At 45.3% G+C, this 17,516-nt stretch overlaps 1 protein-coding gene across 1 annotated transcript; it reads left to right on the top strand.

The window, feature by feature from the left end:
- The first annotated feature begins 9,628 nt into the window (after window positions 1-9,628).
- Tmem106c (transmembrane protein 106C) lies at window positions 9,629-14,013 on the top strand. Its single transcript, XM_027949969.2, is given in 8 exon segments — window positions 9,629-9,662; window positions 9,665-9,829; window positions 10,696-10,759; window positions 11,237-11,396; window positions 11,487-11,627; window positions 12,487-12,536; window positions 12,978-13,031; window positions 13,825-14,013. Coding segments are annotated over 8 exon segments (750 nt in total). The 5' UTR covers window positions 9,629-9,643; the 3' UTR covers window positions 13,922-14,013.
- Window positions 14,014-17,516: the final 3,503 nt, after the last annotated feature.

Below are 17,516 nucleotides of genomic sequence, written 5' to 3'. Positions count from 1 at the left end.
GTTGGGTAAGAGCCTCCAAGGCAGAGTCTCGGGTGAAATAAAGGTGGATTGCAGGGATGGGTTCTGTATTAGGAAGCTCTTTCCAGTGTCTAACCTCAATCCTGCCTGCTGCACACCCAGCTCTATCCCATGTGTTTATTTCTTTTATTCTCAGAATTCAAGAAGGGCACAACGTGAAAGAAAGCACAAGGGGTATTTGTGACAGGCACAGAGGCTCTTTCCTTAACCTGTGAAGCCACCAGAGGGTGGCTTCCCACCCCCAACTACCTGATAGCCCTTGTCATGAGACCAAGCTGTGGGCAGTAGTAGCTTCAGGCCATATAGACAATCTTCCTTTCACAAGCTTATTTGTTATTCTTTTCCCACCTCTCCACCCCTTCCCCACCAGCTGCTTAAAATATTTTTCAAACAGAAAAATCCAACCACAGCTGGAAACCAACCCTAAAGTTAGTCCAGAACGTGGGAGCTGCCAGGGAAAATTGCTGGGGCACAGGCGGGGCTGTGGGAGGAAGAGCCTCAGCCACAGAGACAGGCCGCTCTGCAGGGGCCTGCAGGGGCACGAAGACCAGGGGAGAGGACACAAGAATCCCATGCTTGTTCCACAAATGGTCAGTAGGGCCCTGCACTGGGACCGTGCGGGACACAAATGGCCTTAGGGTATGACCCAGGCGCAAACTCTCTCATGACTACAACAGCAGACAATATGGAATGTTTAAATGCTGGCGCTTTCTATTCAGTGACCTGTTTCAAACCCCTGCAAGAAAGGTACTACTATTATTATCCCTATCTTATAGAGAAAGAAATTGAGGCACACAGAAGGTAAGAAACTCTCACACCACCATACACCAAGGAAGCAGTGGAGTTGGGGGCTGGGCCCAAGGAGTTAGTGCAGTATCCACCTTGGTCGCTGGGCTGTTCTGCCTCTGAACACTCAGGCAGGGTGAGACACAAGCTCCAGGACAGATATGCAGCCAGCCCTGGCCTTCCATATCCAAAAGGGAGGATTTTAGGACTCTCCACTGTATGAAGACTAAAACCCAAGGATGCTCAAGTCCTTTAGTACTTACATATATAACCTGCACACAATCTTCCTGGATACTTCAGATATTCTTTAGATTACTTATACCTACTATGAGGTAAATGCTGTGGAGAATTGTCATGCTGTATTGTCTAGGAAATAATGATAAGGAGAAAAGTCTGCATGTATTCAGAATCGATGAAAATTTTTTTAAAAAATATTTTTGGTCTGCAGTGGGTTGAATTCTCAGACACAGAACCCACGGATACTGAGGGCCAACTGTATTTGGAGAAAAAAAAACTGTGTCTGTACTGAATGTGTGCAGACTCTTTTCCTTATTATCATTCCCCAAACAATATAGTATAACAATTATTTGCATAGCACTTACATTGCATTAGGTAGTATAATTAACCTAGAGATGGCTTGAAGTATACATAAGGACATACGTAGGTTACATGCAATTACTATGCCATTTCATATAAGGAAATTGGGCTTTCCTGAGTCTTGTATCTGCAGAAGTCCTGGAACCAATCCCCAGCAGACACTGAAAACCAAATGTGTAAACAATGGGAGAATTCAGAGAGAGATTGTCCCCAGTAGAGTCAGAGTTCCTCCAGGATCATCATGGAGAAGTCACAGAGCTGCATCTGGAAGGCTTCTGAGCCTCTACTCAGGGCAGGGACAAAAGCCATATAGCAAAGAAAGATAAAGCAGAGCAGAGACAGGACCCAAGAGGCCAGCTCCCAACATGTGGTGCCCACCATTTCAGAGTACCTACAGGGGACAGGACCCAGCCATGGTGGCACAGTGATTTACATTCATGTTCCCTCTCTCCAGTGTCCTGGCCTGCTTCTCATCTCCCTGGCACCTTCCTACCTGCTCAGTTCTCTCCCTCACTGTTTATCCAGGTCCCCTTGCAACCCTGTTCACAGAAGGGAAGACAAAAGCCCAGTGCTCCAAAAAATTAAGATTATAAAAATGTCTGTGACCTCTAATTTGACAGAAACCTCCAAACTATCTTGTTTGGAATGGGTGGGTCCAGCCAGGTGGTCTCACAGCCTTGAGCCCTAGGACCCCAGGAGACAAGGGGTAGGTTGGGGGACTGGACTCTTCCTCTCCCTGACTGTCTGTGACCTTTCCCAGGCATTTGGCACCTCTGGGCCTGTACTCTCTAGTTGGCTTTCTTTGTTCCTTTTCAGTCCTAAAAGGTCAGGGCACTCAGTACTCTTTTGCCACAATGACCTGCTGAATGGATGCCCAAGACTAACCAAAAAATGGTATCAGGAGTGCCAGGACACTAGTTCAGCCAGTCTCACATGTGCTCTCTGATGCAAGGTTCTGCTGCTGATAGAGAATCAGCATCGTGGTCACAGCTGACATGTACTGAATGTCTATTTCTTGACTGACACTACTCTAAAACTCAGCTAAAGGCTTTCATAGATCAACTTATTTACGTTTTTTTAAAAACCCCACCAATGAGGAAACTGAGTCAGGGAAAAATTAAGGATTATGCCCAAGTCATACAGCCAGTGAGGGGCTGAGCCAGGACTCATACCCAGGCCTCCAGGCTCCAGAGCTCGCTCTCTTAACCACCTGCAGGGTGCTGGCTGTCTCCGTCAGAGGGAAGTAGCTGGAGGGCAGGGACCATGTCCCGCCCATCACTGTGCCATGGAGCCCAACATCAGTCCTGGCACTGGTGGTACCTGGAACTAAAGCCAAGGCTCCTGGAAAATTGGGTTGGCCTTGACTGGAAGGGGGACAGGATGTGAATTCTCAAGAGTTGCCAGTGTCCAGGAATTTGTGCAAACGACCTCCCTTCGTGCTCGTGATGTAATGGCTGAAGGAATTTAAGCCCTTTTCTGGCTCTGAACGAACTCAGCTCTAGTCATAGCCTCCAGCTGAGAGCATCTACCTGTTCCAAGGTGAACCTGGCCTGGGGGCATCCAGATCCCTTCCTGTCCCAGCAAACAAGATCAGGCCAGGCCATCCAGGGCCTGCTGCTGCAGGTGAACCAGCTTTGGGTGGGCTCCTTCTCTGATCTCAGCTGCCTCCTGAACCCTTCTGCAAAAGGGAACAAACAACCCCAAAGCTTCTGTGGGTTTTAAGAAGGCCCTTGAGTCTGGAGGCTGGCTGCTGGTCTCCTGCGCCCCCTGGTGGAAGGAAGAGAGATGCATCTTCCCTGCACAGAAGTCCCAAGCCCCCATGCCTCCCCAGCCTCCTCCCCTAAGTTCCCCTCTCTTCCTCTTGTCTTTATTCATTCATCCTAACTGAATTCTTGTCCACTAGGTGATGGGCACATGCCACATGACAGGGACACAGAAGATTGATGCTGTCCCTGCTCCAAGATACTTTCCAATCATTCACTCAACTCATTCATTCAACAAATATTTAAGGAGCTCCTACTGTCTGTCAGGCTTTTCTCAAAGCCCCCACAGAGTTCACAGACTAACAGGACATACAGCCTGGTGGAAAAACAGTGGCTATATGATGGGGGAGACTTAGGTGCTAGAGGGACCCCACCAGATAACCACAACAGAGGCCCTAAATGGAGCAGTGGCAGTAGAAGAGCAGAATGAGTGTGTGGGGTCAGGGTAGTAGGGGGAGGGGTATCAAGAGAGAGGGTTAAGGGGGACTGTCTGTTCATGCGTGTGTCTGTGTGTATGCGCTTGTTACTATGCATCTGTGTATGTGTGTGGGCAGCCAGTCTGAATGATTCGCATTCTCCATCCCAGAGTGGAGAGGCTTTGACTACATCTCGTAGTGACCTGGACATTGCCCCGTCCCAGAACTCTGAGGACGCATCTTCAGACTTGTCGCCCCATGGATTGAGTTACACTCACCTGTTCCTTTGTGATGTTACCCCTTTGCCCTGTTTGGGATTGAATGTTCCATGGAAATGCCCTTTGTGTGTCCCCTTTTCTTGCTCTTCCTTTGGGTGTGGACTTCCTAGATGTCAGTCAACCTGCTGACAGCAGACATCACAAAGCTACATTCAACTCCTGACCCTTTGCCTCATTTGAATGGCTTCTCCTCGATAAAAGGGTTCAGCGTGTGCTCTCTCTTTCTCTTTCTGTGGAACCTTAAGGTCAGAGGAGCCATCACAGGACCCCAAAGAAAAAGGTATCTCTGTCTCTTGTGTGATTATTTCGTGCAGCCCAGTTCACCTGGAGTGACCCTGAATGTTTTAGTCATGAGGAACGCGACATGTGTGCGTGTGTACATGCATGTGGGGTGGGGCAGAACGTGGGTTTGCAAAAAAATGTTGAAGCAACATCTGGGCTGGGCTTGGATAGCTGTGTAGGGTCTGTCCGAGTGTAGGAAATGGGGTGTGGAGTGGGGTGGGGCAGAGAGAAAAGAACATCCTATCCAGAGAGGCTGGAACAAACAAGCGCATGCAGTACGGGCATGTTTAGGAAGCTACAAATAGTCTTCTGTGGCTCAAGTGTGTGGTTAGCAGGAAGAAGGCAGCAGGAGAGAGGAAAAAGCCTGGCGAGTTGGGGTGGGGGAGTCTTACCCTGGGGCTGAAAGGAGCCATAGAGGCTTTAAGAAACAGAATGATATACCCACATTTGCATTTTAGAAAAGGGCCATTAGACTAGGCCACTGGATCCATGGATGGAGGAAGGACTGGGAGGGCGAGAGGCCAGAGCTGCTGTGTGCTTGTAACCCAGCGGTGTGATGCTGGGCAAGCCACGTCACTTCTGTGAGTCACAGACACCTCATCTGTCAAATGGGGATGATGGTATTAAGCCTGTAGAGTTAGAAAGATTAAATGGAATAACGTTCAGGAACCATATACTACTGTGCCTGACACATATTAGGAAATTATAATATTTAATTAAATTAGAAAGTCAACCAGGAAAGCAATTGTAATTGCCTACGCAAAAGGTAGGAAGGCAGGGCTGGGGTTATGGCTCAGTGACAGAGCGCTTGCCCTCATGTATGAGGCACTGGGTTCGAGCCTCAACACCACATAAAAATAAATAAATAAAATAAGGTATTGTGTCTGACTACAACTAGAAATATTTTTTTTAAATGGGAAGGGCCTAAATGCAACCATTGACCATGGAGGGAGAGGGGAAGAGGACACGGAGCTGTTTCACACATCTGACTTTGTGGCTGTGTGCTGTTCTTAAATGCAAGAGAACTTTCTTTCCCCCTTCTTTCTTTAGACTTTTCTTCCCTTAGAGAACTGAACCTGGAACTTTCTTGCAGTAGAAACCCATAGGCCAGAGCTTTGGGTTCTGGGATCCCTGATTCATGAGAGAATAAACACAGACTCCATTAAATAAAAAGGTTTCTTGTGCCCCTTAAACCTACCTGTGTGCCACAGTGGCTGCCGCAAAGGGATTTAGCAGGTCATCAGGTCCTTCCGTAAAGTATACCAAAGAAGGAGACAGAGTACTTGGTTCTGGTGTTGGTGTTTCCACTTATTGGGTGCCATTTAATCTCAAGCAGTTTTATCATCTATGGAATAAATAAAGGGGGCAGAATAAAGACTTCCAAGTGTAAATCTCAGCTGACAAAGGGAGGACAGAGTTGAGCAGAGCTCATCCCTGACCTCCTGTTCCTCCTCAGGGCCTTTTAGGATCAGCAGCTCTATCAGGGCTCTCCTGCCTTCAGCCTATGGGGCCCTAGTACATAATGGCCATGGAGGAGGTTGGAAGGATAAGGATGCCCAATTGGCCCCACTCTGCTCTGGCTCACCCGGAGAGCCCCAGTGAGCTCATGTCTGCAGTAACTTCACTGCTCATAACCAGGATGGTGAGACAAACCTGGAAGCCATGCACAAGTGAGAAGTGATGGCTGTCTCCTTAGGAATGTACTGCCCAATTAAAACTGTCTCCCATATGGCTCCAGAGGATGTTGGGACTACTCCGCAGGCCATCTTGGCCAACCTCCAGGCTGTGTGGTTCTGCAAGCATTTATTGAGGGCCTACTATGCATCAGACATCAAGCTGGGTGTCAGGGAGAAAAGGAGCAATAAAAGTTACACTAAAAAGTAAAATCTATCTGTCCCAAGACACACTTTTGGAAGCAGACTGTCAGAGAGCTTCGGGTTGTGCTGGTGATGCCCTGGACTCCTTTCCAGTCTCCCATCAACCCCAAGGCCTGTCTCTCCCTGACCACAGATTCCAAGCCCTTAGACTATTTCCTTCCCTTTAGAAAGCATCCCAAGCTCCCTACCTTCTTCTGGCCTCCTCTTCCTCCTCAGTTGATATGGATCAGGCGGCTGACTCATTTATCCTACTTCTGGTATAGTCTGAAATTCCTCTGTAATGTCCATCCATAATGCAGATGTTAGGTTTATTGCATCCTGTCCTGGGCAGGGTGTCCAGCAGAGGTCATGAACTGAAGTGACACCCATGCAGTAAGAGAGGATGGGGTCTCAGTAGAGGTCATTCTCCAAGTGAAACACCTGAAGGAGGCAAGTCCTCAGACAGGAAAGACTAACTTGGAAGACTGGTGTCTTCCTCTTTCAAAGGGTGAGAATCTTGAGGGCTAGACTTGGGAGAGGATGAAAACCTAAGTGTGGCCTATGTGGCATGTGGTTAAAATAGGCTGTCCGGGGGCTGAGGCTGTGGCTCAGTGGTAGAGCACTTGCCTAGCATGTGTGAGGCACCAGGTTCGATTCTTAGCACCACAAATGAATAAAATAAAGGTTCATACATCTAAATATGTGTGTGTATGTATGTGTGTGTGTATGTATATATATATATATAAAAGGCTGCCTGCTTGTGTTTTCGCTTAAGTAGCTCTGTGTCTATATTTGTTAGGATAGTATTCCACTATGAAAAGACACCCCCAAAGCTGGCTTACAGTTATTTTTTTCTCACATAATGAGAACTCGGAAGACAATCAGTCCAGGACCTGATCATGGACTTTTATCCTGATACCTAGCCTTCCTTAGCATGCACTTCCCGCCTCATGGTCAAAGGTGGCTTCCCTGTCTCCAACATCAAGTCCAAATTCCAAATAGGAAAAAGAAGATCAAAAGACCACTTGAGTCTCCTTTCCTTTTAAAGTGCTTTCCCAAAAGTTCCATACAACTTCTTTCACCTCATTGGCCAAAACAGTGTCACACGGCCACTTCTATCTGCAAAAGAAGCTGGGGAATGTTTTTTGTTTTTGTTTTTTAGGTGTTTGATGACTTTATTTTCCATTAATTATTTATGCCCTGTCCATATAAATTCTAATATATGAAAATTATTTCTGCAGAATTTCCCAAGGTGGCCTCTGGTATGGAGGTGAGGGAAAATGACCACAAGAAACTGCAGTGCAGTCTCTCCATCAACCAGGAGCCATACACTGAAAATTAGCAACTGCTACACTACCATAAGTGTGGGGGCCGATAAGGAGAAAAGCCACCAAGGGCAAAACTTCAGAGAACCTTACAGTTTTTGGAGGCTGAAAGTCCAAGATTGGGCTCTGGTGAAGATTGTTTCACAACATGGTGGATGGCATCATGGTGGGAGTGCATGTGAGAAGAAGAGATCTCATGGTAAGACGGGAAGCTGGAAAGAGGGTACAGGTGTGTCTTCTTTTTATGAAAACCCATTTCTGGAAGAATGAACCAGGTTTCCCCCCAAAATTATATTAATCTCTTCTTAGGGCAGTGCCCCCAATGACTTTGCACTAAGCCTGATGTGGTAAGGGTTCCACCACTTCTCACATCATCTCTCCAGAGACTGAGCATCCAGTACTTGAACCTTTGGGAAACGAGAAACATACAACAGCACCAAGTAACACATTGTATATATGTTAATGGGCACCTGTGGTCACAAACATTTTTATCAGCTATTTTTTCCCAAAAAATTATTTACCAAAATAGAGAATATTCAACTTATCTGATATTTATGTTCTTATAGAAAAAAGTTAAATAAATAGAATAATTCTAGTTTTTTACGTGGTCTTAATAAAGGTATTTTATGGTTTCATTCAATTTGGACTTGCTTACTTTTACCTTACCAATTTAATATGGCGATTGGAAAGCTTTAGTTTTATGGGGAATGTGTCTTAAGTTGAGCATCTGCTTTCCCCCAACAACATAGATTTGTTTAAATAAGAACTGTAAACTACAAGGAGAAGGATAAAAAAAAAAAAAACAGATTTCAGGAAGGAGAAGGTGTAGCTTAGGGGTGGAAGAAGGGGAGCAATGGCTCAGTGGGATGATGGCGGGCAGCAGTTGGCAGGTGCCTAGACAGCAGCAGGCGAATAAAGAGAATATGGAAGTAGCAGAAATCAGGTGCCCAACCTCGCTCTTCATTGCCAAGTGGGTCCCTCATTCATACAATCTCAGAATATCTCCTCTCCGCACATCATCTTTAGTGACTTCAGCTGTTTAATGTGTGCCTCAGCCTTCCTTTTGCTGCGGGCTAAGCTCAGCCTGGAAGCATGTACAACTCCATCTGTTAGAAAAGAACCCTCTGGTCTTTTACGTGCACGCCAGTGTTGTGGAAGGCTGGGACGGCGAGGTCCTGAAGAGAATCAGTCTACATCCCAGCGCATCCTACTTTCAGACCTCAGCGCTTGGGTTTGTTCCGGAAAGAAGATGACAGGACGCTTCCTGGAAGTTTCCCTATGCTGCGCTAGGGGACTATTTGTGCGTCCTCCTGCCGCACTGTTATCTACAACACCAGAGTGTCTGGAGCCTCTACCCGACCGAGGGCAGGGTCTGGGTGTTTGGCTTTACGACCTCAACGTCTACAAGGCCCCGGGCAAAGCGAACGACCTTGGTCGCCGTGGCGCCTTCCTTCTCCTGCAACAAAGTCGCCCAAGTCTCTCTCAGTGTTTCAGGGAGCAGGGAAGCACCGCCCTCTCGCTGGGGTAGGCCCTCCCCAGCCTCCAGGGTCACCATCCTCCTCTGCTCTGTGCTGCCGTCTACCAGTGAGCGGGAGCGCGACAGCGACATAGTAGAAAGGAAGTGCCTGAGTTTCGAGGGCGCAGACGCGAGTGCACGCTGCCGTCCCCCGCGCCTCCTAGCCGTTCTGCGCCTGCGCACCGACTGCCAGCTGCAAGGACCGAAGAGGCAGGTATAAACCCGCTGAAGCGATTAGGTGGCTGAGGGAGCCGCCCAGGAAGTAGCTTCCGGGGTTCGAGCCCTGCAGGTTCGGGACGCCGGCGTTCGCTCCGCCTGGGTGACTCTGATGAGATCGAAACATCGCTTTTGCAGGGGGGCGTGACCTGAGCCCACCTCTTGGGGCTGGGAGTGGAGGAGGAGGGGGTTCGCTAAGGCCTGTTATTAATTTGGTTCACCTGTTTGTTCAGGAAGGTTTTTCTCGAGGAAGATACAGAGTCTGCAGATAGTGGAGAGTAAGGGGCGAACTGGACCAGGTGGCTGGGGCAAGTCCCAGGGCGGTGAGGAGCTGGACAGATTGGCAGAAGGCAGGCCCATTACCCCCACTGTATGTAAAGGGGAGAGCAGTGCTGCTACAAAGTGAGTGTCCCGGTAGACATTGTGAGGTTGTTGGTCTCACACTCAGGATGGCAACCCCTAATTTGTGTGTGTATTCACTTTTCTTACAGAAAGAAGCAATGTCTTCTGTCGTGGCCCAGTGTGGACTCTAACATGCACTCACTTGACTCTTTTTATCTAGGACATGACACGCGCGGCACATCACGGCCATGGGATCTCAGCATTCTCCTTTGCACATACTCCCTCCTGCAAGCGAAAGAAAGAAGATGACAGGGAGGCTTTGCTGACTGATCTAGAACAGGAAGAAGCCATTGCTCAGTTCCCATATGTGGAGTTCACAGGGAGAGATAGCATCACCTGTCTCACGTGCCAAGGAACAGGCTATATCCCAACAGGTTTGAATCTGGTGATCAGGGAAGGACTGATTCCTGGTTAAGGCAGGGGTTCTTATGTCTGCCCTAACAGCTTATCTCTGAGGCATTAGTACTTTTATAGTCCCAGAGTGCCCTGATTTGAAACCAGCTCAGCTGACTTGATACACTTGGGCAGATTCCACAACTTCTCTTGGTCTCTTTATATTTGAAACCCTTTCTTTTCTTTACTTCCATTCTTTTATCCCCATGCTTCCCGACTCTACTGTGGTTTGGAATATTCTTCTCATTCTATGTTATGGGGTTGTTTAGTACATATCTTATTGTTCTTGCGCATAAGGACTGGCACAGCTTTGTAGGCGGACCATCTTGGAAGCTTCTTAATAAAGAAGCAGTTAGTGAATTAATAGCCCAATGTCAGCAAAATGTATCAGGTGAGGAGAAATAAACAAATGTTCAGAAGAGGAGCCTGGGCTACCTTCAGGATTATCTATTATTAAGAAAGCACTCAGAGAGTCTTTTAGAGTTTAGATGGAGAGTCACAAAGAGCTTAAAAAACATTTACTCTAACCCTTTATATTAAAGGTGAGTAAACAGTGGCTCTGAGAGGTTGATGACTTTGCCAAGTTGGCCATGCATTAAAACAGAATAAGATCCCAGGTTTCTCAACTTTATGCCACTGACCTGAAAGTACTTACAGGTGTTTTGTAATTTATAATATTCTTTATTAATTTATTTATTCTTGTTCATTAAACCTACCATATGAAATTAGTACTTTTTAAATATCTAATCCCAGGAAAATATTTGCTGTGGCAGGCTGCAGCGAAGTGCTAAGAAAAGTATTGCCAAGTAGGTGGGATTTACAAAATATGTGTTTCATTCTTTTCCAGAGCAAGTCAATGAATTGGTGGCTTTGATCCCACATAGTGATCAGAGATTGCGCCCTCAGAGAACGTGAGTTAATTGCCTCCTACCTGCTAATACCTACTCCTGTCCCTATTTCTTTTTATATGTTATGACTGTAAGTTAATTCTGTGAAAACTCTCTGTTCTTGTAAATGACCCATTTCCTTTATTACAATTTGCTCAAGAAGGATATTTCTGCCCCATCACAATCTGGGGAAAGAAACTTGAAGCTAGAAATGTTCTGAGAGCCAAGTGAAGGGGTGAGATTGAAAGGAATTGGAGAAGTAGGGTGTCCTAGGAGTGAGGAAATTCTTTGTCCACGTAGCTCCTCCCAGGCTTCACTTAACAGTGTTCAAACTGGTTTTAAAAGGCTTCTTCTGCTCCATCCCTTCTTGCTTGGTTTCTGGTTCCTGGCTATTTGTATTCTCCTTTCACTCTCACCTTTGTTCCCTATTTTTACATTTAATCTCTGTCAGTTGCACCTTGATCTGACTGCCCATTGGGGCATTTGTTATGTCATTTGCAGTAAGCAGTATGTCCTTCTGTCGGTCCTACTCTGTCTCCTGGCATCTGGTTTGGTGGTTTTCTTCCTGTTTCCACATTCAGTCCTCGTGGGTGATGATGGCATCAAAGTGGTGAAAGTCACATTTAATAAGCAGGACTCACTTGTAATTCTCGCCATCACGGTAAGGCTTAGGGCTTCACTGCCTGGATTGTGCACCTGCTGGTCTTGGACCAGGATGCTTACACTTGTTTCCTCATTTGCCCTGATGCAGGCCACCCTGAAAATCAGAAACTCCAACTTCTATCCTGTGACAGTGACCAGACTGTCCAGCCAGGTTCAGTACATGAACACAGTGGTTGGCACATATGTGACCACTAACATCTCCCCCATTCCACCGCGGAGTGAGCAACTGGTAAGCTGTTTTTTTGGGAGTCCCTGTCCCACAGTGTGGGAGCAAAGTAAGTGCTGTGAGGACACACAGCTTGTTTTAGTCAGCTTTTCCACTGCTGTGTCTAAAGGATCTGACCAGAACAACTACAGAGAAGTCTATCTGAGGGCTCATGGTTTCATAAGTCTTAGTCCATAAAAGGCAGCTCCATTCCTCAGGACTAGAGGTGAGGCTGAACATCATGGCAGGAGAGAGTGGCGGAGGGAAGCAGCTCACATCATGGTGATCAAAAAGAAAAGCAAGATTCTACTCTCCAGATACAAAATATATACACCCAAGCCATGCCCCAATTCCCACCCTCTCCAGCCACACCCTACCACTTCAGTTAATCCCATAAAGGATTGACTGGCTGATTTGGCTAAGGCTATAACCCAATCATTTCTCCTCCAAACCTTCTTGCATTGTCTCACAGGTGAGCTTTTGGGGAATACCACATCTAAACCATAACACAGCTGCATTACTTTTCTTCTCCTGGTTTCCACACATAGGCACTGATTGATGAGAAAGATCTAATGGGCTCTGTAATTATGAACAATTGTGGAGAAGGATGGAGAAAATAGTTAGCAGTTAAGAATTTGAGGAGCAAAAGAATTTGTAAGAGAAAGACTTGCTACATATAAAGAAGAGGCGGTATTATAATCTGAAATCCATTGACCTCTCAAAGGGGAAGAGGTCAGAGTAGTAATTAGAAGCTCATAGGCTATATCAAGGATAGTCTCGGGGACATATTTTATATGTGATGGAACCATGGTCCAGGGTCTGAGGGTTTCTGATAATAGTGCTGTCCTTGACCACTGTGTGACTCCAAGTATCTTGTTTTCAGGTGAATTTTACGGTGAAGGCGGAGATGGGAGGACCATTTTCTTATGTGTAGTAAGGACAATGCTCTTTATATGTGTGGTCTTTATCAGAGGAAAGGAATTCAGAGCCGTACTCAGTTGTCTGGTGCCAGGTTCTGCCTTAAGTCTTAGCCTTTGCCCTGTAGGCTTCCTAGCTTTGGCTATCTTAAGTTTTATTTGGAAGAGATATTGTTTTATCTGTGATTGAAGTGCTGGAATTTCTAAAAGAAATCATTAACCCACTAAAAACATTACCAAGCTCCAGCACTTTGGAAAAACAGAAAAGGATCACAACGGGGAAAGATGAGAATGACCCTTGTTGGTGGCTCAGAACTGGTGGGCCTTAGCAGCATTTGGGTCAGAAGGGTGGGTGTTGGGAATCACCCTAAATAATTTAATACTCTTCTATTGATTCTTCTATTTTTTTTTTCCTGTTTTAAATCAAACTGCCTGTCTCTGTATTGCTGCTTGGTAGCTTCTTCTGTACATTACCTGACATCCTGGTGCACAACATAGTGATCTTCATGCGGTATGTCCCTTGCTTCCTTACCCTGATGGCTTGAACTATTGGACCTTGTGAGCTTACTGCCCTTACTCAGAGACACATAGCCAGAGAGATCTCAAAGCCCCTTGGTGTTCTCTAGATGTGGAGCTCAGATCCCCTACACAAGTCACCAGGTTCACAGTGAACTGTTGAATATGTCATTTTCTCTATGAAGTGGGATCTAGTTTAACTAAGAACACGCGATCGCTTTAGAATCCTAATGAGACCAGTAAAGAACAGAAAAGCTTTCTCAAGGTATAAGTACTAGGTATTTGACCAGACTTACTCTCTAGCCACACAAATTATCATGTGTCATGAAACTTCAGGATTATTCATGAACCCGTGACTGTCACATTTGCAGGTGACAGGTTCTGCTACTGACATCTGAAATGTGAGGATTAGAGCAAGGGTTCTCAGCGTGGCACTGGTGATATTTTGTGCCAGAAACAATTTTTGTTTTTGTAGGCTGTTTAACAGCATCCCTGGTCTCTACCAACTAGCTACTGGTACACTCAGCCCCATACTTGGTTGAAACAACCCAAAATGTCTCCAACATTGCCATAGTTTCCACAGGGGAAAATCATCCCTGGTTCAGAACCACTTATTTAGAAGATCACCTCACAACACAGTATCTTCGGGTATAGAAAGATCCTCTGACCTCCTGGTTGCATAACAATGAAGATATGTGTCTCGGGGGTATTGTTGCTTGAACTTGCAAGAAACTATGTGGGCAAATTTCCTTGCTTATTTCATTTCTTCTTGGTTTTCTTTTTCCTAGAACTTCAGTGAAGATTTTATATATTGGTCATATGACCCAGAGCTCCTTGGAGACACATCACTATGTAGATTGTGGAGCAAATTCCACAGCTGTTTAGCATCTGCTCATGGTTCTCCAGTGGCAATACCTATAAAAGAGAGCCCAGCATCTGTTCCTGAGTTCCATACTGATCCCAGGTGGTATAAGAAGAGGACAAATTTTTTTTCTTAGCCCACAGCAAACCTCCCTCCTACCCCTTAGGGGGAACCTCCTTCCTATAGCACCATGTATGTTTCTCAGAACCAGCAGAATCACTGCCCAGTGCCTCGCTTGTGCCCAGCAAATAGTTGGCACTCAATAAAGTTTGAAGAATTTAATTTAGATCTTTTTAGCTGTTCTTGAGGCATTATAAGCTGAATCTATACCATGCTTCTGGGTTATCAAACCACAGAGTGGCATGAAGATAGGACTGTTAGTGCATCTGCAGATATATCAGTGCCTCATCTGCACAGAGTGGCATCAGGGTACCTGATGAAATACCTGAAAGAAGAGGGCATGGAACCACTCAATGTGTGCATTTGTTTGATCTGTTTCCAAATGCCTAGAAGCTTTTAAAAGAAAGATTTTCTTTCTTTCTTTCTTTTTTTTTCCTGTAGAAAGTCACACTTGTTTCTACCCAAAGTCTATGTGGGGCTTGGTTTACCCTTCATCCATTGGCTGGAACATGGATTGGGGGTTTGATTAAAAAAATAAATAAACTCTGTTTTTTATTCCTCTGTGTCTCTAATTGTCTAGATGCCTTTGTAGGTAACCCTGAGGAAACCATAGAATAGTAAGTGAGTCAGCACAGGGTCCACTATGGGAAGGAAATAAAAGGAACCCAGACAACTTGCTGTCCCCATGAGTGTTGTCACAGCAAACAGCCTCACTTCATCTGCCTCTCCAGGCAACTGACTGCCCTATTACTCTTCCAGAATAAAGCACATAGCGCCCCCTGGAGGCTGAAAAAGTCAGATATGCCAGAGAGTGAGAAACTGCTTCCTGTGGGGGTACCCCCAATGTGGCTTTTGTCTTTACTAAGAGGAATTGGTTTGAGGTTGGAAGTTTCCTCAACTGTCTCCACCCTCTGAACCACCAGAGGATGGGCTGCAGAGGATCTATCAAATTATGGCTAAATTTCATGACTGGCTGAGCCTGACCACCATCAAGGGTTGAACACTGGAGTTTCAGAAATAACCAGGTGGTATGAAGGGTGTACACATTAGTGGTGACAGTGATAGATCTTAGTGAAGGAATATCACTACTTGGACAGGGGCAAGTCATTTCTGAAAATGTTGCCCTAATCAGAACATGCCTGAACTCCTGATGATGTTCACTCTCTGTATCATCTCTTTAGTTTTTCCATTTTCCAAATAGCCTCTGTAGCATATTTTCTTAATGATTTTGGAAAAGCTACTCATATTGGTACTTTAGTTTCGAGTAATTTATTTTTTGTGACCTTGTGCCTCAGAAACATTTCTTGCTTCTTGATATTAACTTAAAATCCAGTTAATAATATTTAAGTGAGAGCAGTTAAATTTTCTAAACATATAGCAATGAGTCTGGTCTTGGTGTTACGAGTTCTCATACCTAATTTTATTCTTAGCATCTCATACTGCACTTTGGGATGCCCTGCATAATTTTATTGTGGAATCTGTCCATTCTTGGAACAAATACCCAGAATTTTTCTCTCAGCAATCCAAAATTAGGGGAAGTTTTTGGCTTAGATGTCATTATCATCACCATTGTTTCCAGTGGATTGAAATTTGCAAAGATTATTTCTTAGAGATGAGGCTTGCTGGAGATCATTTCTCTGTAGCTTCCTCTTGACCTATACTGTGACCTATAGATCTCTAACTATTTATATCATGTCGCTTGGTTGAAGAGTTGCTACCTATAGGAATCTCCATTTATTTGTAATTTATTCATTCCAGAAAAAGCATTGAACACCTGCTGTATGCCAAAGATTGCAATTTTTGATGCATTTTTTTGAGTGATATAGCTGGAAGTCTACACAAGCCTTTAATCTTTATCAGTCCCATGTAGACCACAGGTAACTTCATTCAACTAAGTTACATCATAAGTTAAGTATAAATATCAATAAATCCAGCAAAAGTGTCTTTTATTTATTTGTAGTATTTCTTTTTTATTTATTTGTAGTATGTCAACCTTAATCTAGAGGAAGGGGGCAGGGATGTTAGAAGTGGGTAGAGAAAACCTTGGCTCTCTGGTTTGTTAGCCATGCCAGATCTTTTAAAATTGGTTTTATAAAAATCATCCTGGTGACTTGGGGGCTGAGGCAAGAGGATCACAAGTTCAAGGCCAGCCTGGGCAACTTAGTGAGACCCTGTCTCAAAAATTTAAAAATTAATAAGAAGTAAAAATAAGGATAGGGGATATAGCTCAGCAGTAGAGTGCCCTCCAGTACTACAGGAAAAAAAAGAAAAAGAAAAAAAAAATTGTCATGGATTCTGATTGGTTTCCTATCTGCTGTCCACTTCACACATCACCACCACTGGGGCCCTCTAGTGGAGAAGGGAACAACTTGCTTACCTCTATACTATCTGAGGCACTGGAAAGCAAGGGACACCTGGTAACAATGAGAAACGGAATGCTGTCCATCTAAGATGGAGGTCACAATCTTACATCTGGTGTTCAGAGGAGATGAGTGGAAGCTTTAAGTGCAGGTCCAGGAAGTGAAAAATGGGGGCCAGAAGGAAGGGTGGGAAAGAGGAATAAGGAGGAGCAGGAGGGGTGGAGATTAATAACCCTCTTCTCCTTGACCTAAAATTTGTACTGAAAGATGCAAATAACCACCCTGATTACTCATGTGCACTTGTCAGGGGTCCCTTCTTGCCCTCCTTCCTGCTTTTTCACCCCACCTTCTCTCCCACTCAGCAGTTTGGCCCACACATGGCCTTGCTCTCTAAGTTCATGGTGCACCATGCCTCTTGCTTTACAACTTGTGTTCATTGGTTGCTTTCAAGAACAAGGCAATCCCTCTAGGGTGTCTCCCTTCCCAAACTGTCATGCTATGGTTTGAATATGTACAGTGGCCCTCAAAGTTCCACGTGTTAAAGGCTTGGTCCCCAGACTAATGCTACTGGGGGCGGGGTGGAAGCTTGGAGAGGTGGGGCCTCATGGGAGATCCTCAGATCATTGGGGTGTGCACTCAGAAGGGACTGTGGGCCTGATGTCTTCCTCTCACTCTGCTTCCTGGCTCATAATGTGGGAACTCACTCTGAGACACACTACTGCCATGATGTGCTGCCCTCATCAGATGCCCAGACCAAGAGGGCTGCCTGATCTTGGATTTGAACCTCCAGAACTATGAGCCAAAATAAGCCTCACTTTACCTCATAAATAGCCTGTGTCTGGTGTTTTTATTGTAGTAACACAAAGCTGACTAACAGACTTAGTCTCTGATCCTGGTTTACCACTGGGTTCCATACAGTGCCAAGTTGACAAAAGAGGCATGTGGGAGGTCACTAAACCAGGCAGTGTGGCTTCAACCTTGCTCTCAGTTGAAAAGTCCACAGAAGGCAGCCCCAGGACCACATGCAGAATCAAGGACTAATGGAAAACAGACTAAAGAACAAAACACAAGGCAATGTGTACTTTCCAATAATTTTTAAATTTTTAATATCAATTGATGTTTTAAAAAATACAGAGGT

The sequence above is a fragment of the Marmota flaviventris genome, chromosome 3 (assembly GCF_047511675.1).
Source record: "Marmota flaviventris isolate mMarFla1 chromosome 3, mMarFla1.hap1, whole genome shotgun sequence".
Classification (NCBI taxonomy): Eukaryota; Metazoa; Chordata; class Mammalia; order Rodentia; family Sciuridae; genus Marmota; species Marmota flaviventris.
This window is presented reverse-complemented; position numbering and strand designations above follow the sequence as displayed.